The following is a 21438-nucleotide window of genomic DNA, read 5'->3' on the forward strand; positions in this document are numbered from 1 at the left end:
TAAGAAAAGGCAAATGTATAGAGAACAAATTTATTAGTGATTACCAGGGGCGGGAGGGAGTGGGAAAAGGTGGTTTCACAGCGATGGAAAAATTGCATTGGTTAAGGGTAGCATTGCACAGCCGATTATTGTAATTGCTGTCAATAAGTCCCACATCTGTAAAATGGTGAATTGGCAAAAGTTGTATGATAGATGTATTTACAACAACAACAAAAGAGTAGCTGTTGTGGCTGCTTTTGTAAAGCCAAACAACTCATGGGATTTGCTTCCTTGGTTTGGAGGTTCAGGGTCACGGTTTCATGCGACATCCCAGTTAATTGGCCTAATAATGTATTTGGCGTATCTCTTCTAATTCCTACGAACTTTGTTGTATAGTGCCTGGGGTCTTAAAAGCTCACAAGAGGCCATCCAAGGCACAAGAATTGGTCTCTACTCACCTGGAGCAACAGAGGAAGAAAAAGAGTCAGGAACAGGAGGAAGATATGGAATGTGTGGCTAACTGGCTCCATGAACAACTGCCTCCTTTGCCATGATACCAAATGAAATGGATGGTGCCCAGCTACCATTACTGAACATTTTGATCAAAGATTCCATAGAAGAATCCTGATCAAAAGGGGGAAAATGTAGACCATAATTTCAAATTCTCATGGACTCTAGACTTTCTGGAGACAGGGAGGGTGGATGAACCCCTGGCCACAGAGGGTAGATGAACCCTTGAAACTATTGCCCTGAGATAAGCTTTAAACCTTAAACCAAAAATATTCCCTGAAGTCAACTTAAAACTGAACAACTAGTTTAGGTTAACTAGCAACAAAGGTCTGCCTTGAGCATTACATTGTTTTAAGAACTATCTACATGGGATCAAACTGACAACAGCAACTCAAAAGATTAGATAGGAGTCTTAGGGGGCAGTGAGTTTACATCAATAAGGGAGGAACAAGTCAGTAAAGGAGGGTGATAATGGTTGCACAACTCAAAGAATGTAATCTATGTCACAGGTTGTACATGTAGAAACTGTTGTACTGATGTATATTTTACTTGTTTATTTTCAACAGCAAAATAAATAAAATTTAGAAAAGAAGAAAAAAGAATGCAATGTCATTGTTCTGTACATGTAGAAATGGTTGCATGGGTATGGGGTCTGCTATGAATATTATCACCAAAAATAAACATTTTTAAAAATACAGTAGATATAATCTAATAAAAAAGAAAAGGAAAGAAGCTTTACTGGTTATTGTGCATCAAGAAAAGATTCAAAAGATCCAGTAACATAACAAAAACAGAAAGCATGCTAACAGCAAACCCACCTTGAACAAACTCTCTTCACTCCATGGTTAACTTTAGGTAAAACCCCAAAACAAAACAAACTCTTGCCTTCGAGTCGATTTCAACTCACGACGACCCAGTAGGACAGAGTAGAACTGCCCATAGGCTTTCCAATCTTGTAAATCTCTATGGAAGCCGACTGCCACATCTTTCTCCCTCGGAGAGAATGGTGGATTCAAACCACCAAACTTTCGGTTAGCTGCCAGGCTCTTAACTGGACCACCAGGGCTTCTTTAGATAGTGACCCTTGAAAAAAAAAATCCCTTGCCAACAAGTTGATTCTCACTCATAGTGACCGTATAGGATAGAGTAGAACTGCCCCATAGGGTTCCCAAGGCCGTAATCTTTACGGAATCAGACTGCCACATCTTTCTCCTGCAGAGCAGCTGGTGGGTTTGAACAGCCCAACTTTCGGTTGGCAGCCAAGCTCTTAACCACTGCATAACCAGGGCTCCTTTACATAAGCACAGTGAACCATAATTCAATATTAAACAAAATATTTGACACTCATAGATGAGGAAGACATGGCCTCTGGACTTCAAAAGTTCCCAAAGGAATGTGATAGTCATATACTTAACAACCCGCAATGCCACTGTGGCCAAAGCCACAGGGACCAGGTACAAACAAGCTAGAAGAAAACAACGTTCTGTTTGAAAAAGGATGGATGATACCAGAGAAGGCTTCCCTCAAAAAGAAGTGATGCTTAAGTTGGGCCTTGAAGATCAAGTAGGAGTTCACTACCTAGAGGAGAGAGAAGATCTGGGAAAGGCAAAAAGGACATCCCAGATGAAAGAAGGAGCAGATGAAGACACACTGGGTGCCCGCTGCCTCTGACTGGTTCACACAGCCACCAGGTCCTGACCGAGTGGCCACACTGTAATTGGTTTTAAGTGGAAAGGTGAGAAAAAATAAACAAGATAAAACATACACAATGAAATACCTTTATGGGACCAGACATGACAGAGCCGGAGACAGAGGCAGCATGGTAGGGCACGTCTGCCCCAGCAAGCACTTTCATTAAGAACCGTTCTCTAGGCGTTCCCAATATTTACGATTCTCCATTCACCATGTCATCTTGTCACCATAACTCTACGTGAGATACACGACCCTGGGCCAGACCAATTATCCATACAATCCAATATCCCGTCTCTGACACAGCACTAGGGGACACCGGATGGGAGAATATGATAGATGTGGCCCACTATGTCCATCTCAAATCTCAGAAGACTGGTGATAGGGACCAAGAGGGAGTTGAGCCTCATTTGCAAAATCTGTACTTTAAAAACAAACAAAACAAAAAAACAGCAGAATGTATTCAAGTAGAACATAGGTAGTTGGTAATTTTTTACATTTTCTCATTACCCAGTCTTTGGTGAGTAACAGCTAAGTCTTTGGAAGGCCTTAAATGATTCTGAGGGAATTAGAGTCAGCTATAATATGGTGGCACAGTGGTTAAGAGCTCGGCTGCTAACCAAAAGGTCGGCAGTTCAAATCCACTAGCCATTCCTTGGAAACCCTACTCTGCTATAGGGTCGCTACAAGTCGAAGTCTACTTGACAGCAACAGGTTTGGTTTGGTGGTTTATTCTCATAATAAGGACCCTCGATAGTGCATTCCTTAAGCGCTGAGCTGCGAATCGAAAGGTGGGCAGTTCTAACCCACCAGCTGCTCCAAGGCAGAAGGCTGTGACGGCCTGCTTCCATAAAGATTACAGCCTTGGAAACCCTATGGGGCAGTTCTACTCTGTCCTGTAGGGTCACCAGGAGTCGGTTTTTGTTTTGTTTTGTGTGGTTTAGTTTTTTCTCACTAAGGGACTTACAATTACCAATGCATACTCCTAAATTGGCACTATTTCTAACAGACTAGAGAAACCTGACCCATGTAAAAGATAAAGAACACCCGATTCTTCACCAGCTTTTGGGGGGAAGTGGGTATCCACACACGGCAGATTCTTGTTGATTTAACTAAATTTTAACAGCAAGTTGCACAGGCAAACTCTCTGTATAAATGTCATCCTCTAACAAGACCCACACTGATTTACTAGGTCTCATATACGCAGATCAGTCCAATGCATAATGTTTTGTATTGCAAATCTTTGTGGGCTACTGATGGTTATTACTGGCACTACGCCAATGGGCTGGCTGAAAAGATCAACTTAATTCATGAGCAGCTGTCCTTTCTACACCATGCATACATGGAAATTGCTCTTTGATTTGTGGCTTTAATCACTGCTTCCAAAACCTGTCATTATTTATGACTCTGCCTTTTACACTGATGGTCGACAAGAAACATTTGCTGGGTTACCTGACAGGAAAACACGGTGCAGCTCACAGCAGTGTGGGGTATGCTCCATTTTGATATTACACAACTCAAGTTTTTTTGCCAATTCACTGGCGGGCGGGGGGGGGGTGGGTAGGCTTGGAAAAGGTGGGGTGAGGGTGGTACAAACTGACATAGTATTAAAGAGTGGAACAATATTACTTAAAAATGCAATGACTTCTGTCAGTCTTAGGGAAGATTTAAAAAGAAAAAAAAATGTTGCAAAAGAAAAGCAATCTTTGGGTTGAGTGTATGTGCACCTAGGTCTGTATCTTCCCCGTGTTCAAAATATTTCAATCAAGCAATGCTGAGTAAAATAAAGTCATTTCTCTACTGGCCACCTTGGTCAAACTGCCAGGAAGGTCGCCTTCCTCCTTCTAGAAAGGAGCAAACTCCTCCCTATCTCTACAATCCAACCCCACCAGTCATCATTTCTGTTCTCTTCAGGTTCCTTCACCGGAGCCCACAGTTATGGTCACCCTTTTGTCCTGATTTTAATCAATTCTTCATCATTTAAGCTGTCTCAAATCCTTCTTTGAAATCGAAGTATAACATACGTACCAAAAAGCACACAGAAAATAGTGTGCCACGTGATGAATTTTAGCTAAATGAACACACCAGCACCCAGATCAACAAATTGAATTAACCATCGTTGAGCATCTCCAAAACCCCTTCATGTTCCCTTCCACTTACTATGCGCTCCCCACCCCTGCCACACACACACAAGGGTAACCACTTTCCTGTAGTCTCACCACCTGGACTTTGTACTTTATAAAAACAGAATCACACAGTATATACCTTTTTCGTCTAGTTTCTCTGGCTTGTTGTTATGTTTGTGAGATTCACCCTTATCGTTGAGTAGAGTTGTAGATCACTCATTCTTATAGTTGCATAGTTTTCCATTGTGCAAACACACCACAATTATCCATTGTTCTCAAGATGGACATCTGGGTAGGTTCTAGTTTTTGACTGTTAAGAGTAGTGCTACATATATTCTTGTTTCTGTTGGGCATATAACCAGGAGTGGAATTGCTCGGTCAAATTCTTTTTTTTTTTTTTTTTTTAAGGTTTTCGTAGTAGTATACATAATATAAATTTGTTCTGGGCTCTTCCATCCAAGAAGAGAAGCAACCGACTGCAACTCCTCTGGTTCCTTCTTCCCACTAGGCTCTGAGCCCCAAAGGGCAGTGACCATTCCCCCAAGTTCCCAATGTCCAGCCAGCGCCTGGAATACAGTGGTGCTCACTGAAATACTGAACTTCATGCTACACTTCCTCACTCCCAGTGTTGTCCCATCAGGCTTCTGCTCTTCAGAATTTCTCACTGAAGTCACTGAAGACCTCCTCCCCACCAAATCCCACGGCCTGTCTTCTGTCCTCCTCTTAGCTGACTCCGCTGTGGCAACTGACATAGACGGTCACCCTACACAAAACCTTGGCTTCAAGGGCTTCTGGTTTCTTAGCTCCAGGCAGTTTGCTCTTCTGCGGCCAACTACTAGAAGCTGCCAGCACCCAGGGATCCCACTGCTTAACTTCTCCATCACCCACCTTCTGATGCTCTCATTTACTCCCAGGGCTCCAGCTGCCATGGACCATTGCTGTTGTTTCCCTCAAGTTGATTCCAACTCATGGTGACCTTTTGTGTGCAGGGTAGAACTGCCAAACCTATCTTCCTAAGTGATTCTGGATGGGTTCCAACTGCTAACCTTTCAGCTAGCAGTTGAGCACTAACTGTTCCCGTCACCCAGGGGCTCCTGTCATGGACCACTAATGGCTCTCAAATCTAACCTCTGGTCCTGACTGTACTCCAGAACCCAACAAGGGGGTTTGTCAATGGCCTCCTGGATGGTGCCACCAGAGTCTCCTACAAGCACCTTAAAAGTCACTGTCTCAATGGAAAACTTTAACTCCACCACTCTACCCCATGCCCCAGAAATGTACCATGCTTCCTGTACTTTATCTATCATGTGTTATTCACTATGATAGACCTTAGTGATCCAAAGGTAGACAGAACCCAGCCTAGTGGACAAGTAACAGCCAACTGACTGTACACTATGTTAAATGCTGCCATGGGGGTGAGTGCAGGGTGTGCAGGAAACACAAAGGGCCACCCAACCCAGCCTCGGTGGAAGGGAGAGGAGTCATCAAAAGAAAGTTTCCCCCAGGACATGTCTCGTCTCTGAGTTGACTATCCCCTGACCATCGGAAATACCTACCAATTTCATCCCCTGCTCTCACACCCACTCCCCTTGCCTGGACCTCTGAACAAGTTGGTCTTCCCAGCTCTGACTTGTTTCTCCACCATCCAGCCCTTCTTTAAAACATAACTCAGCTCTAGTCACTCCCCTGGTTGTCTATCACTCACTGCACTCCAGACACAGGCCTGCTTTCTAGATGAGCTCACTCTTACCTCAGAGCCTCAGCCCTTGCTGTCGGCTCTGCCGTGGATGATTCCTCAGGCTCTTCACGGGACCACCTCCATCTTGTTCCTCAAATCAACTCAATGTCAACCCTTGGAGCATCAGAGAGGCCTTCTCTGGCCACCCAATGCCAAGCAGGACCCCCGCCCACCCACTCGACACTGTTCTGGCACTTGGCACAACGGTTAGGAGCTACAGCGAGCTACGGCTGCTAACCAAAAGGTCGGCAGTTCATCAGCCACTCCTTGGAAGCCCCATGGGGCAGTTCTACTCTGTTCTGTAGGGTTGTTATGAGTCGGAATCGACTCAGTGACAACAGGTTTGGGATTTTTTTGTTTTGGTCCTGTAACAAATCCTTCACAGCACCCACAACCTGAAATCACCTTGTTTATTTATGTTTCCTTGTTTAAGTCTGTCTCTGTCACTGGACTGAAAGCTCCATGAGAGCAGATACTGGGTTTGTTTTCTTCACCTCTACGTTTATAATGCTCACTATAGCACCTGAGACATAATGAATATTAGTCCTTAACAAATGAATGATGCATCCTCCAAAGTGGAGCGGCTGAGAGCGTAAATTCTGCAGTCAGACTGCTGGATTTAAATTCCACCTCTGCCACGTGCTAGCTGGGCAAGTTACTTAGCCTTTCTGGGCCCTTTGTGAGCCTCACTAGCTGTTAGATGGGGTTAAATATGCTTGCCTTGTAGGATTTTTATACTTGAGCCAAATACTAGGAGTACTCAGAACAGAGCTTGGCATATTATCGTCATTGTTAGTTGCTGTCGATTCTGACTTACAGTGACCCCATGAATGAGTCCTCAATTCATGGTAGCTTGTATGCTACACAGAGCCCTGGTGACGCAGTGGTTAAAGTGCTCAGATGCCAACCGAAAGGTCAGCGGTTACAACCCACCAGCCACTGCACGAGAGAAAGACGTGTAGCCTGCTTCTGTAAACATCTCGGCCTTGGAACTCCTGTAGGGCGTTCTCCTCTGCCCTATAGGAGCACTATGAGTTGGAATTGATGTGGCGGCAACGGCTTTGGTTTTTTGATTTTGTACCACTGCCTGGATTGCTTTCCCAAGCCTGAGCAAAACATACAGGGACACCCTGCTGTTTCCCAGATTAAGCCCAAGCCCCTGGCTGAGTGAAGCAGTCTTCACTGAAGGGCTCCAACTCTCTCACCCCATATACCCCTTCTCTCCCATACACCCCTCGTTTCCAACTCTCTGCCTTCTCACCAGGCCCGCACACACCAGGCTCTCTCAGCTCTGCCTTCTCACACGCAGGGCAGAGGGCCCTCAGCCCAGCCCTAGACAGGAGCCTGCTCGTCCTATACGTGGCAGACTGAGTACCCCAGCTCTTTGTTCATGCTGCAGCTGGAGCCCTTGACAAACCATCTTTCTTATTCATCCCGATATCCCTAGCACCTGGCGTGGGGCTGGCCTCTTGGAGGAGCTGGAGAAATATCTGTTACGTGGACAAAGGATTTTCCAATCATGGAAACCAACCACTTGCCCTCATTTCTGATTTTTTTCCCAGCAGGCTTGAGACAAAAGCCCAAACCCTTTCTCTTTCATTCACTGGGTTTTGCTGCAAAATTTCTGTTTTGAAGATCTTAATTTGAGATGAAGAAAGAAAGCCATTTCAAGCTTTTTTAAAAAAAAAAAAAAAAGATAATTTCTGGGAATTTCTGATGTTCATCTGTTTGCCTCACAGGAAATGGAAAATACGAAGCAACAACAGTAAAATGCATTACGCGCATCAGAGGGAAACAAGTCGATTCGGCTCCACCACGCTGACTCTTTTGTTCCTTGCCACCCTCATCCCGCTGGGAGGAAATCGGTACATGTTTTGATCCCCAACACACAGACAGGGAAAATGAGATGTGAAGGCTGAGCAGCTTGCCAAGGGCTAGTCAACAAAACAGGGGTTGTCCTAGTAAAAAGCCAGGATGTTCTACCTACGGCCAGTATGAAATGTACTATGTCTGGCTGGCTCACCTAACCAACAGAATTAGAGATGCTAATCAAGTGAAATCAAGTTTGATTTCGAAAAGGGTGGGTAAACTACAATCCACCCAGCCAAATCCGGCCTACTGCCTATTTTTGTAAACAAAGCTTTACTGAAACACAGCCACACCCATTCAATTACCTACTGTCTAAGGCTGCTTTCATACCATGTTATGGATTGAACTGCGCACCCCCGCCCCAAAAGGCATGTCAAGTTGGCTAGGCCATGATTCCCAGCACTGTGTGACTGTCTACCATTTTGTCATCTGATGTGATTTACCTACGCGTTATAAATCCTACCTCTACGATGTTAATGAGGTGAGATTATCGGCAGTTATGTTAATGAAGCAGGACTCAATCTACAAGATTAGGTTGTGTTTTAAATCAACCTCTTGAGATATAAAAGCAAGAAGCCAGCAGAGAGACATGGGACCTCATACTACCAAGAAACAAGAGCCAGGAGAATAGCACATCCTTTAGACCAAGGGTCCCTGTGCTGAGAAGCTCCTCGACTAGGGAAGACTGATGACAAGGACCTTCCCCCAGAGCCGACAGAGAGACAAAGTCTTCCCCTGGAGCTGAAACCCTGAATTCAGACTTCTAGGCTGCAAGAGAAGAAATTTCTCTTTGTTAAAGCCATGCAGTGGTGGTATTTCTGTTATAGCAGGAGTAGATAACTAAGACATACCACAACAGCAGAGTTGAGTAGTTTCAACAGAGACCTTCCAGCCCTAAAATAAAACTGGCTGCCTTGGATTCAGAAAACAGTTTAACATCTGGGGAATCCCTGGGTGATGCAAACAGTTAACACGCTCACCTGCTAACCAAAAGGTTGGAGGTTCAAGTCCACCCAGAAGCATCATAGAAAAAAGGCCTGGCAATCTACTTCTGAAGAATCAGTCATCGAAAACCCTGTGGAGCACAGCTCTACTCTGATACACATGGGGTCACCATGAGTCGTAATCAACTTAATGGCAACTGGTTGACTTCTGGGCTCTGTGGTATTTTGCAAGTATTAGAATACTTAACTAGATCCTGTTCAAACTATTTCACTTCGTAGGAATGTTTATATTTAAAAAACTGACCATCTTTGATTGAAGTTTATAATTCAGAGAAAAAAGTTTAATGGTTTGGTTTAGGGCTCAAATTAATGAAGTTTCTCTGCTTTCGGGGCACACGGCTCGGTAGTGGTCCTTGAGCAGAACATTTTTAAAAACCTGGCAATAAGTAGGTAGGTGAGATGGGCTGTTTTATGCTCTGGAGGATTGATTTCTTTCATTCAAGCTTGAACAGACACTGCTCTTTCTGGCATCAAGATTCCAAGAATCTACCTATGTTCCACCAGCTAAGCTAATCCTATTTCCTACAAACATCCAGATATCATTTGGTGGCACCTAGCTTTTCTCACTGGAGCCCTGGTGGCACAGTGGTTAAGCACTTGGATGCTAACTGAGAGACCAGCAGTACAAACTCACCAACTGCTCTGTGGGAGAAAGTCATGGCAGTCTGCTTCCATAAAGATTACCATCCTGGAAACCCTATGGGGCGGTTTTACTCTGTCATACAGGGCCACTATGAGTCAGAATTGACAGCAATGAGTTTGGTTTTGGAGTTTACCTTTTCTTATCAATAAAAGTATACCCTCTTCAAAGTTCTTCCATAGGTGCCTCTTAAAAAAAAACATACGAAAAGAAGTACACTGTTCCCCAATATTAACATACTCTTTGAGTCAGTCTCTTAAAAATAAACACATTTTACAACATCTTTGCAGCAGACTTTAGGACTGAAACCCAGCCTCCAGCTGTTCCTGCAGGTACTTGATCATACATGAAACATTTAACTCATTAAAATAAATAAATAAATAACTTTTCATTATAGAATTTTTCAAATACACACAAAAATAGAGAAAAAGAGGATAATAAACCTGTACGTCCCCAACAACCAGCTTCAACGATTTTCAACGTTCTACCATTCTTTTGCCATCAATCCATCTCTGCCAGCTTCTTCGTCGATCGTTCGGTGCAGTATTTGAAAGCAGGCCTCACCCATCAAATCATTTCACCCATAAATGCTTCTTGGCATTGCTAACAGATAAGCGCCTTTTCCTTGGAACAAAACCATGACAGCATTATCACATACAACAAAATTAATTCTAAATAGTACCTAATACCCAGGCCAAGTTCAGTTTTCCCCAGTTGTCTCAAAAACATCTTTTTATAGCTGCTTTACCTAAGGATTCAAATATCAACACACATTGTATTTTGTTGATAGATGTCTTATTCTCTATAAAGATACATCATTTTTTTCACCTATCACTAGCACACATTTACATCCTAATTAACCAAGTAAACCTTGTGGCTGTTGCTGTTAGGTGCCGTCGAGTCGATTTCAATTCATAGCGACCCTATGTACAACTGAAGAAATCCTACCAGGTCCTGTGCCATCCTCACAATCATTGGTATGTTTCAACCCGTTTTTGCAGGCACTGTGTCAGTCCATCTCATTGAGGGTATTCCTCTTTTTAACTAACCCTCTACTTTACCAGGCATGATGTCCTTTTTCAGTGGCTGGTCCCTCCTGATAACATGTCCAAAGTACATGAGATGAAGCTTGCCATCCTCGCTTCTAAGGAGCATTCTGGCTGTACTTCTAAGACAGACTTGTTTGTTCTCCTGGCAGTCCATGGTATATTCAATATTCTTCACCAATACCATAACTCAATTTTCTTACCAACAGTAATATCTCTAGGGTCTCCATACGCTCTAAACTAACCCAGTCAGAGGTCTTTAAGCCCCTAGGAACAGACCCATACAGCTCCACCTTCCATGTGTGATCCAATACCAAGACCTATATGCCAAGCCATCCCAGACACTTTCTGCTCTCAGAGAAGGAATTTAGATTGTTTCAGCAAGCCAATTCTCTAAAATTAAATCTTTTCTATGCTGCGATGGCTCAAAGACTCTGAATGATTTAAAAAACAAGACACCCATTCATTATGGCTGCTTTCTGAAGTCAGCGAAATCTAATCAAGAATCACAAAGTCCATCAGACAAGCCTCGTAATCCGTTCCTGTGAACAGTGATACATTAACTGGACACCTAGGTCAGGCGGGACCTTGGGGCACAAGACACCCGGTTTGCATCCCTGCAGGAAGGGACTTACAGTCTAAATGCAGATATCACCCTGCCATTTAGACAAAAACGCCCAAGAAGAATAGAGATACAGTATCGCCCACACTGACATCCAGGCCCCTACCACTGGGCTAGGAATATTTGTGTGGTCGATCTGTGTGGGGTAATAAAAAGAACAAGAGACAGAAGGACCAGAGTTTGAGGGCTAATGCTATCATTTACGAGCTGTGCCACACTGGAGAAGTTACTTTACCTCTCTGAATCTCAGTTTTATCATTTGTGAAATACGAATACAATGAACTGGAAAATCTCATATGAAAGCCTAGCAAACTGGATGAACTCCTGAAACTATTGCCCTGAGATAATCTTTAAACTTTAAACCAAAAATATCCCCTGAAGTCTTCTTAAAACCAAACAATAGTTTAGCTTAACTAGTAAAGGACTGACTGTTCTTGACAGTGGCTACAACAGTGAGTCCAAGCATAACAATAATTGTGAAGATACTGCAGGACCAGGCGGTGTTTTGTTCTGTTTGTACACAGGGTCGCTATGAGTTGGAATCAACTCAATGGCACCTAACAACAACAACAGTAAAGAATGTCTGCCTTAAGCGTTACGCTCTGTTTTAAGATCTATATGGGATCCAACTGACAATAGCAACTAGAAAGATTAGGTAGTAAACTTAGGGGTAAGTGAGTTAATGCTAATTGGGGAGGAACAACTCAGAAAAGGAAAGTGAGAATGGTTGGACAACCCGCAGAATATAATCCATCTCACTGAGTTGTACATGCAGAAGCTGTTGAACTGCTGTATGTTTTGCTGTGCATATTCTCAACACCAACACAAAAAGCCTAGCAATGATGATGGTGATGTTGATAAAGTCACGGGATATAATACTGTGCCAGGCGTTGGGCTAGATATTATCTCACGCAATCCTCACACCAGCCATGAGACAGCTCCTGTGATCGCACCCTTTCCAGCTAAAGGAATTAAACAGAGTGAGTCCAGTCATCTGCCTCAAGTGGACACAGCAAAGAGCACAAGAGAACAGGAAGTCAGTGACGAGACTTCAGGGTTCTCTTGTCAATCGTGCGTGATAAGGCCTCCCAAATGCCATACCATAAGGATGAAGGGCAGGACCCAAGAAAGGCCCGTGATCTGTTTCCGAAAGGTCACAGCCTTCAAAACCCTATGGAATGGATAGGAAGACTTAACATTATAAAAATCTGTATTGTACCAAAAGCCATCTATACATTTAATGCAATTCCAATCCAAGTCCCAACGACATTTTTTAATGAGATGGAGAAACAAATCACCAACTTCATATGGAAGGGAGAGAGGCCCTGGATAAATAAGGCATTATGAAAAAGAAGAACAAAGTGGGAGGCCTTACATTACCTGATTTTGGAACCTATCATACCGCCGCAGTAGTCAAAACAGCCTGGTGCTGGTACAGTAACAGATACATAGACCAATGGAACACAATTGAGAATCCAGACATAAATCCATCCACATATGAGCAGTTGATATTTGACAAAGGCCCCAAACAGTTAAAAGGGGAAAAGACAGTCTTTTTAACAAATGGTGCTGGCATAACTGGATATCCATCTGCAAAAAAATGCAACAAGACCCATACCTCACTCCATGCACAAAAACATAATACAAAAAACAGTATACAAAACATTATTAAGAATGCAGAATAAAAACTAGGTAACTGGGAGCTCCTAAAAATCAAACACCTATGCTCATCCAAAGACTTCACCAAAAGAGTAAAAAGATTACCAACAGGCTGGGAAAAAGGTTTTAGCTATGACATTTCTGATCAGCACCTGATCTCTAAAATCTACATGATACTGTAAAAACTAACTACAAAAAGACAAATAACTCTGTTAAATAAGGGGCCAATAATATGAATAGACACTTCACTAAAGAAGACATTCAGGTAGCTAACAGATATATGAAGAAATATTCACGATCGTCAGCCATTACAGAAATGCAGATCAAAACTACAATGAGATTTCATCTCATGCCAACGAGGCTGGCATTAATCCGAAAAACACAAAATAATAAATGTTGGAGAGGCTGTGGAGAGATTGGAACACTTATACGCTGCTGGTGGGAATGTCAAATGGTACAACCACTTTGGAAATCGATTTGGCGCTTTTTTTTTTTTTTTTTCAAAAGCTAGAAATAGGACTACCATACGATCCAGCAATCCCACTCCTTGGAATATATCCTAGAGAAATAACAGCCTTTACACAAACAGATATATGCACACCCATGTTTATTGCAGCACTGTTTACAACAGCAAAAAGCTGGAAGCAACCAAGGTGCCCATCAACAGATGAATGGATAAATAAATTTTGGTATATTCACACAATGGAATACTATGCATGGATAAAGAACAGTGAGGAATCTGTGAAACATTTCATAGCTTGGAGGAACCTGGAAGGCATTATGCTGAGTGAAATTAGTTGCAAAAAGACAAATATTGTATAAGACCACTATTATAAGAACTTGAGAAATAGTTTAAACTGAGAAGAAAACATTCTTTTGTGGTTACAAGAAGAGGGAGGGTGAGAGGGTGGGAGAGGGGTATTCACTAATTAGTTGGTAGATAAGAACTACTTTAGGTGAAGGGAAAGACAACACACAATACAGAAGAGGTCAGCACAACTGGACTAAACCAAAAGCAAAGAAGTTTCCTGAATAAAGTGAATGCTTCAAAGGCCAGTGTAGCAGGGGCAGGGGTTTGGGGACCATGATTTCAGGGGACATCTAAGGGAATTGGCATAATAAAATCTATTAGGAAAACATTCTGCATCCCACTTTGAAGAGTGGAGTCTGGGGTCTTAAATGCTAGCAAGCAGCCATCTAAGATGCATCAATTGGTCTCAACCCACCTGGATCAAAGGAGAATGAAGAACACCAAGGACACAAGGTAATTACGAGCCCAAGAGACAGAAAGGGCCACATGAACCTGAGACCTACATCATCCTGAGACCCGAAGAACTAGATGGTGCCCAGCTACAACTGATGACTGCCCTGACAGGAACCACGAGGGGGCAGGAGAGCAGTGGGATGCAGACCCCAAATTCTCATAAGACCAGACTTAATGGTCTGACTGAGACTAGAAGGACCCCGGTGGTCATGGCCCCCAGACCTTGTGTTGGCCCAGGACAGGAACCATTCCCGAAGCAAACTCTTCAGACATGGATTGGACTGGACAATGGGGTAGAGAGGGATGCTGGTGAGGAGTGAGTTTCTTGGATCAGGTGGACACTTGAGACTATGTTGGCATCTCCTGCCTGGAGGGGAGATGAGAGGGTAGGGGGGTTAGAAGCTGGCGAAATGGACACGAAAAGAGAGAGTGGAGGGAGAGAGCGGGCTGTCTCATTACGGGGAGAGTAACTGGGAGTATGTAGCAAGGTGTATATAAGTTTTTATGTGAGAGACTGACTTATTTGTAAAATTTTCACTTAAAGCACAATAAAAATTATTTAAAAAAAAAAAAAAAAACCTATGGAACAGTTCTACTCTGCAACACGTGGGGTCGCCAGGAGTTGGAATGGACTGCAGGCTACTGGTTTGGTTTTTTTTGGAAGGGTGGAACCCAGGGCAGCAGCTTAAGTACTGGGGAAGTGTGGACGGACTCCTATTATGGCTAGACCAACTATAATGTAGTTATAAGGTACAGGCCTTCCTCCCTCCCCCGCAGCCCCTATCTCTACCTATAAGGGGAAGTCCCAGGAGGATTCCAAGGCTGTCCTACCCAAGGCATGGGTATGGTTAGAACCATAATGGTGGTTTCCTTCCTTCTGGCAGCAAGTCTTCAGCCATCTACTAAGGAGTATTTAAAGCCTTCCTTATTACATGTCTCAAATACAGAATATTTGTTCACATTTTCCTACATAATCTTTTACTTCATTTTTAACATACATACAATTGGACCAGGAAAGAGGTCCAATTATCCTATGGTCACCATGCTATGAGAAGCCTGACCTAGCCAAGTGGAAAAGGCACATGGGGTAGAGTCAAGACAATGAGTGATGCCGTTTGGACCTTCCAGCCTTCCCACCATCCTACCTGGGACTCCATGAGGCAGAAGCACCACCTAATCAATCCACAGAATTTTAAGAATAAAATGCTGTGGTTTTAAGCCACTAAGTTTTGGGGTGATTTGCTGAATAACTGAAACAGCCAGAAATCGGCTTTTCCTGCAAGGCCAAATATCAAATATGAAACCACGTTGAAGGCAGCTCAACATTGTTTATCAACAGGAATGCTACATTCCTTCTTTTTCAAGGGTGGCCACTGGCTGAAACATTCAGCTCTGTAAACCGGGGGCCTATGTTGTACCTGGCTCAACAAAACCAAGCCAAGTCGATTCCGACTCAGAGACCCTATAGGACAGAGTAGGACTGCCCCAAAGGGTTTCCAAGGCTGTAATCTTTACAGAAGCTGACAGGCTCCTCTTCCTCCCACGGAGAGGCTGGTGGGTTAGAACCACTGACTTTTTGGCTAGCAGCTGATCCCTTAACCACTGGGTCACCAGGGCTCCTTCAGTGTTCAATAAAAGTTAATAATGATCATTCAAACCCACTGCCGTCGAGTTGATTCCAACTCATGGCAACCCTATAGCACAGAGTAGAGCCGTCCCATAGGGTTTCCAAGGAGCAGCTGGTAGAGTCAAACTACCAACCTTTTGGTTAGCAGTCAAGTTCTTAACCACTGCGCCACCAGGGCTCCATAATGATCATATTAATAACAATCGTGCCAGCCAATATTTACCGACTGTTTATTTTGTACTAGGCTTTGTGCTATAAACCCTTTACTCACTTAACCTTCACTGAAGCCTTTTGAGGTAAGCCAGTATTATGTCCGTTTTACAGACGAGGCTCAGAGTAGTGTACTGACTTGTCCAGGAACACACAGCCAGTAAATAGCAGCACTAGACTTCAACCCGGGCCATCTGACCCCAGATCCCATGCTCTTAATTATCGGCTTGTCTTGCCTCATCAGTCCGCATGTGAGGGTTTAGTAAAGCAGCCCCCTTTAAAAGAGATAGCGTGTGTAAAGGTTTTAACACTGTGCCTGGCAGATGATGGGCTTTCAGTAAGCACCAACTATTATGTGAAACCTGCAGTTGGGGAGAAGGAAGAAGAAAGGAAGCAGACACCTGGTACATAGGAAGCCCTCGGTAATTTTCTATTCACAGGTCTGCCCCCCATCGCCCACCCTGGCTCCCCCAGCCTGGGAGCTCCTTGAGGGCAGACTGTCTTCCTGGTTCCTCTTTGTGCGTCAAGCACCCAGCACATGGCCTGACCCACAAGTAGGCGATGAAGAAATGTCTATCGAGTGGACAGGAAATGCAAATGGAACTTTCATTTCCAGGATGACATCAGCCCCTAAAGTGACTGAAGAAATCGGAGGGCAGGAGGGGCCACAGGAAAAGAAATCTACCCACGAAACATGTGGCCATTGAGCTCCTTGGGATCAGAGATGAAGCTGGGCTTGTGGCCAGGACACTTGAGAAGTCTCCAACTCTGTGGCCGGCCACATGGAGCTGGACTTCCCAAACTCCTGGCACTCTGAGAAGCCCCAGGGAAAAGGCGAAGCCCTGGGGCGGAAGTCGGTACACCCAGGCGCTGTGCCTTGCCTCTCCCCAATCAACTGGGACCAGAGACTGGCCCCAACCCGCCCCTCCAGGGGCAGCTGGAGGGAGGAGAGGAGGAAGAGAAAGAGACAGGGAGTCAAAAGTCTCCCAACTACAATCAAAAGTCCTTCCCCCCAAGGGAGAGGGCTCCCCATCCTCAGCTCGGCCCCCCATCCTCAGCTTGCCCCCCCCAGGGGTGAGGGACCACCACATGGGAAGGAAGGCAGGTGGGGGTCCCACTGTTCGGATTCAACATGGAGGGCCCACTCCGTAGCCACCCCTCACGGTCCGTGCACCCGGAATTCTGTGAGAGGGACCCAGGGAGGGGCGGAGGCGCCCCAACTGTTACTTACAATCGTCTAAGTCATCCTGCAAGTCCACAAAGTACAAGGGGATCTCTGAAAACCAAGACACACACAAGTAGTTACAAGGGGGCTGCAGCAGGCGGGTCGGGCGGGCAGGGGGCTCCCCAGGCCTCGCGCGGTAGTCTCGGGAGGGGGAGGGGTAGCTGTCCCGGCGCCCCGGGAGCCCTACCCCACTCACCCGCCATCTTGAGATAAACCTGGAGGCGGGGCCGGGGCCCCGGGGGGGCTGGGCCTGAGGCTGAGGGGGCGGGGAAAGGGCGGGGTCTCTTGCTCCGGCCCCGCCCCTCTTCAGGCCCCGCCCCTCCGGTCCGCGCCTCCCGGAGAGCTTTTCCGCGCGGGCCAGACCCCTCCCTCGCCGGGAAGGTGGCTGCCGAGGTGGGCGGGGAGGTCATGTGACCCGACCGGCGTCCCAAGATGGCGACGGCGGCGGCGCTTCGGAAGCCGTGGCACGGTCCCGGTTGCTGAGGCGGACCCGGCGCGGCTGGCGGCGGGCGAGCCGGGCAAAGGGCCGACGAACAGGCAGCCGTCGTTGCCTCTGCACGCCCGGCGGCCGGGGCTGGGTCCTGCGGCGACGGCGCCGGGCACGCTGGTGCTGGGCCCGGCCTCTCCCTCCTCAACTTAGGGCGGCGGCGGGCCCGCGGCTCTGGCTCCCGGGCCATGGCGCTGAGGGAGCTCAAAGTGTGTCTGCTGGGGGTGAGTGGTGGCGCGCCGGGCCGGGGGGGCCGCGGGGGCGGCAAGCCGGTGGGGCTGGGGACCCAGGTAGCTCCCGGTGTACCCACATCCCTTGTGCCCCCAGCCTGTGTCGGGGGCACTTTCTACCTGTCCCGCAGATCCCTCTCTCTCGTTCTCTGGCCGTCCTGCCCACCTTGCTGCATCCCCTAGTTGGCAGGAGGGACCCTTCCCGTTCCTTTCGTGGAGCCCAGGGAGGGGTTCCAGAGTCCCTGAACCCTGACCCTTTCAGCCCCCAAAGTGTAAGGAGTTCTCCTGACCTTTTCATTGCACCTAGATTAAAAGTAGCTCTTACATAGTTTCTCAGACCACTTTTCCAAGGTACTAGTTGGGAGTTAGCCAAGTCTTCCAGAGTAAAAGCAGTAACAGGTCTTTAGGTTTTACAAGCCATATTAGCCTCCTGTTTGTTGTTTTTTAACCTGTGGGATGCCCCTGACGCTTCTTGCAGAGTTACTCTGTGAAGGTGTGGTTTTGCGCGGCGGGGGGGGGGGGGGAGGGGCGGGCAGGTGGGTGCTAAAGGGGCGTGGCTCAAGTCTAAGAAACTTAACCATCGTGTTGAAAACCCCTAAGACTAGTTGAAGTTTTAGCTTCCTGTATTGTCAGGACAACTGCCATTTCAAAGCATTCTTTTTGAGGTTAATGCTCTATTTCCCAAATTGCCGCCTTAAAGATTGAGAATGATTTCAACTAGTTCTCCCCCCCCCCCCCCCCGCCATAGGGTGCGGCCAGAATTTATCTGGGATTACTCAGAACTATTTCTGGAGTTCATAATTTGCTTATACATGTCAAAAAAGCAAGTGGGTTTGTCACTTTTCACACTAAGCAGAAACTCTGGGTCTTTTCAAAAAGTCTTAATGTCTTTTTAAAACTTCAGAAATCCCACAGCAAGCCTGGTGATCTGCTTCTGAAAGGTCACCGCCTCGAAAACCCTATGGAGCAGTTCTACTCTGCACACATGGAGTCGCCATGAGTCCAGATCAATTTGACTGCAACTAACAACAACAATAATTACAGAACTTTTATGAAAGTCTCCTTTATATCCCTTAACTTCTAAAATTTGCATACTTGAGGTGATTTTTCTAAAGTCCTCCGCTTAAGCCACAGATAGTTTTCAGTATCTGCAGACAGATAAACGTTCTCTTATTGGACCATCTCATTCCCTTTCAGGATACAGGTGTAGGTAAATCGAGTATTGTGTGGCGGTTTGTGGAAGACAGTTTTGATCCGAACATCAACCCAACTATAGGGTAAGAAATTAAGTTTATTTAATACACATCAAAAGGTCCATTGACTATGGGATAGAAAATGATACTGGTGAGGAGTGAGCTTCTTGGCTCAAGTAGACACATGAAACTATGTGGGCAGCTCCCGTCTGGAGGGGAGATGAGAGGGCAGAGGGGGTCAGAAGCTGGCGGAATGGACACGAAAAGGGAGAGTGGAGGGAAGGAGTGTGCTATCTCGTTAGGGGGAGAGCAACTAGAAGTGTATAGAAGGTGTATATAAGTTTTTGTGTGAGAGACTGACTTGATTTATAAACTTTCACTTAAAGCACAGTGGAAACCCTGGTGGCATAGTGGTTAAGTGCTGTGGCTGCTAACCAAAGGGTGGGCGGTTTAAATCCACCAGGCACTCTTTGGAAACTCTATGGGGCGGTTCTACTCTGTCCTATAGGGTCGCTATGAGTCGAAATTGACTCGACAGCACTGGGTTTGGTTTTTGGTTTTGGTTTAAAGCACAATAAAAATTAAATAAGATTTTCTTGTTAAAAAAAAGGTACAATGAGAAGCCTTCCAAATAAAAAGGTCATGCAGGTGTAAACTAAAAAAACTAAACCCGTTGCCATCAAGTTGGTTCAGATTCATAGCGACCGTATAGGACAGGGTATGACTGCCCCATAGGGTTTCCAAGGAGCACCTGGTGGATTCAAACTGCCAACCTTTTGGTTTGCAGCTGTAGCACTTAACCATTATACCGCCAGGGTGTCCCATACAGGTGTAGGCATTGCCATTTGAAGCTCAGTGAGTTCTGAGATGCTGATTCCTTTCTTCTCAGGAAGCGTTTGGAAGAATGCTGTAAGCATTGCTGTGTTTTAGGAAACATACTTTTGAGTAGTAAGAAGTGAAAGATGTTAAAATGAAAATGTGAATTAGAGTTTTACTTATTACTTATATAATGTTATCCTTCAGTCTATAAATATCAGCAGCAATTATACCTTAAAATGAGATAGAAGAAAACAAGTCCTGATACTATTCTTTCAGGTCTGTCAACTAAAAGGTTCTTAGGTGGTTTTAGGCCTTCCCGAAAAGTAGAGTGGGGTCCGAATCTTTTTCACACATGCCAGCAGTGGTCGTAATAATGAGTTAATAAATTAATGTTGAAATGTGAGATTTTTTTTTTTCAGGCCTCTGGCTTTTTGGATAAGTGAAATTGACTGTCTTATAGACTTTTGACCCTGAGAAAACTTTTTAAGGTATTTAAATATTGCAGTGCCAAATACCTCACAGTGGTTAAGAGCTCAGCAGTTCAAATCCACCAGCCACTCCTTGGAAATCCTATGGGGCAGTTCTACTCTGTCCTGTAGGGTCACCATGAGTCAGAATTGACTCCATGGCAACAGGTTTGGTTTGGTTTTATATGCAAAGTTGTATCTTATAGTTTTTAATTCTATGTTATGCTTGTAAAACTAAGCTGCTGTAATTCTTTATTGTTAAATGCCCGATCACATGTTTTCCTCCATTTAAAGAATCCTGTATTATCCATCATTTGGGTAAAATGTGCCTTTACGCTCTATGTGGATCACCTGTGTAAGAGAGAAATAGCAGATAAGTTGTGTTTTACAGCGTGTGTGGGAAACTGCCATAGAATTGTCCCTTGAGAAATTACAAGCTCCTGTTTTCTGTTTATGTGCTGGATATTTTTGGTACCTGCTTTATTAAATTCTGTGGGTCTCCTGCGTGGACATGGGGATGAAATCCACCACTGGCTATTTCTGAAATTAAAATGGCTTTTGATACCCTTCAGGAAAGAACTGGCTATGTCCACATGTTTAGGCATGACCTCATTCTCCTTGGGGCCTGCCTGTTGCTACCTGCATGGGAAAGTAAAACAGTAGGAAGGGACAGTAGGTCATGCTGGTGACTCAGTGAGTGACACACTTCACACTGAGTCAGAACTGGAAGCACAGAACCCACAAAACACCCGGGCACCACCTCGGTAAGAAATGTTCTCTCACATGTTCCTCTCAGAGAGAAGAAGATGAAGAGTCTGGTGCTGTCCTTCCTGGAGAGGCCTGTGACCCTGTCCTGAGCTGCCACTGCCCCTTGTTTGCCCGTAGCTCCTAACCTGACAGACATCCTTGGTTCTGAGCCTCCTTGGTCCTACTCTCTTCACCACATGGTCTTGCTTCACATTTCACAGGGAAGAATACAAGGTTTTCCTTTCATTTCCTTCTTTCTACTTTTCTTTGAAGGAACCCTTATAGCA

The 21438-nt window shown here is 45.2% G+C and overlaps 2 protein-coding genes across 22 annotated transcripts in view; one reads left to right on the forward strand and one right to left on the reverse strand.

Moving 5' to 3' along the window:
* Positions 1-17445, reverse strand: part of LOC100654355 (serine/threonine-protein phosphatase 4 regulatory subunit 1-like) — a 108232-nt gene extending 90787 nt beyond the window's left edge. For 15 of the 19 annotated variants that reach the window (XR_010319323.1, XR_010319326.1, XR_010319324.1 and 12 more), the window contains exons 1-2: positions 17405-17445; positions 17215-17259 (exon numbers count right to left, since the gene is read on the reverse strand). Coding sequence is in view for 10 of the 19 variants with exons in the window: in XM_064276269.1 (XP_064132339.1) it covers positions 17215-17259; positions 17405-17411 (52 nt within the window). In the remaining 9 variants the exon portion in view is untranslated. Of the gene's footprint in view, positions 1-9998; positions 10180-12603; positions 12814-17214; positions 17322-17404 lie in introns of those variants that run through there. The other 4 variants (XM_064276266.1, XM_064276268.1, XM_064276267.1 and 1 more) reach the window with 4 other exon arrangements.
* Positions 17446-17765: 320 nt separating this feature from the next.
* RAB22A (RAB22A, member RAS oncogene family) overlaps positions 17766-21438 on the forward strand; it is a 63995-nt gene continuing 60322 nt past the window's right edge. For 2 of the 3 annotated variants that reach the window (XM_023538769.2, XM_010599460.3), the window contains exons 1-2: positions 17766-17919; positions 19123-19202. In XM_023538769.2, the coding sequence (XP_023394537.1) occupies positions 17884-17919; positions 19123-19202 (116 nt within the window). In that variant the 5' untranslated portion in view covers positions 17766-17883. The remainder of the gene's footprint in view (positions 17920-19122; positions 19203-21438) is intronic. The other variant, XM_003419915.4, reaches the window with a different exon arrangement.

The sequence above is a fragment of the Loxodonta africana genome, chromosome 24 (genome assembly GCF_030014295.1).
Source record: "Loxodonta africana isolate mLoxAfr1 chromosome 24, mLoxAfr1.hap2, whole genome shotgun sequence".
Classification (NCBI taxonomy): domain Eukaryota; kingdom Metazoa; phylum Chordata; class Mammalia; order Proboscidea; family Elephantidae; genus Loxodonta; species Loxodonta africana.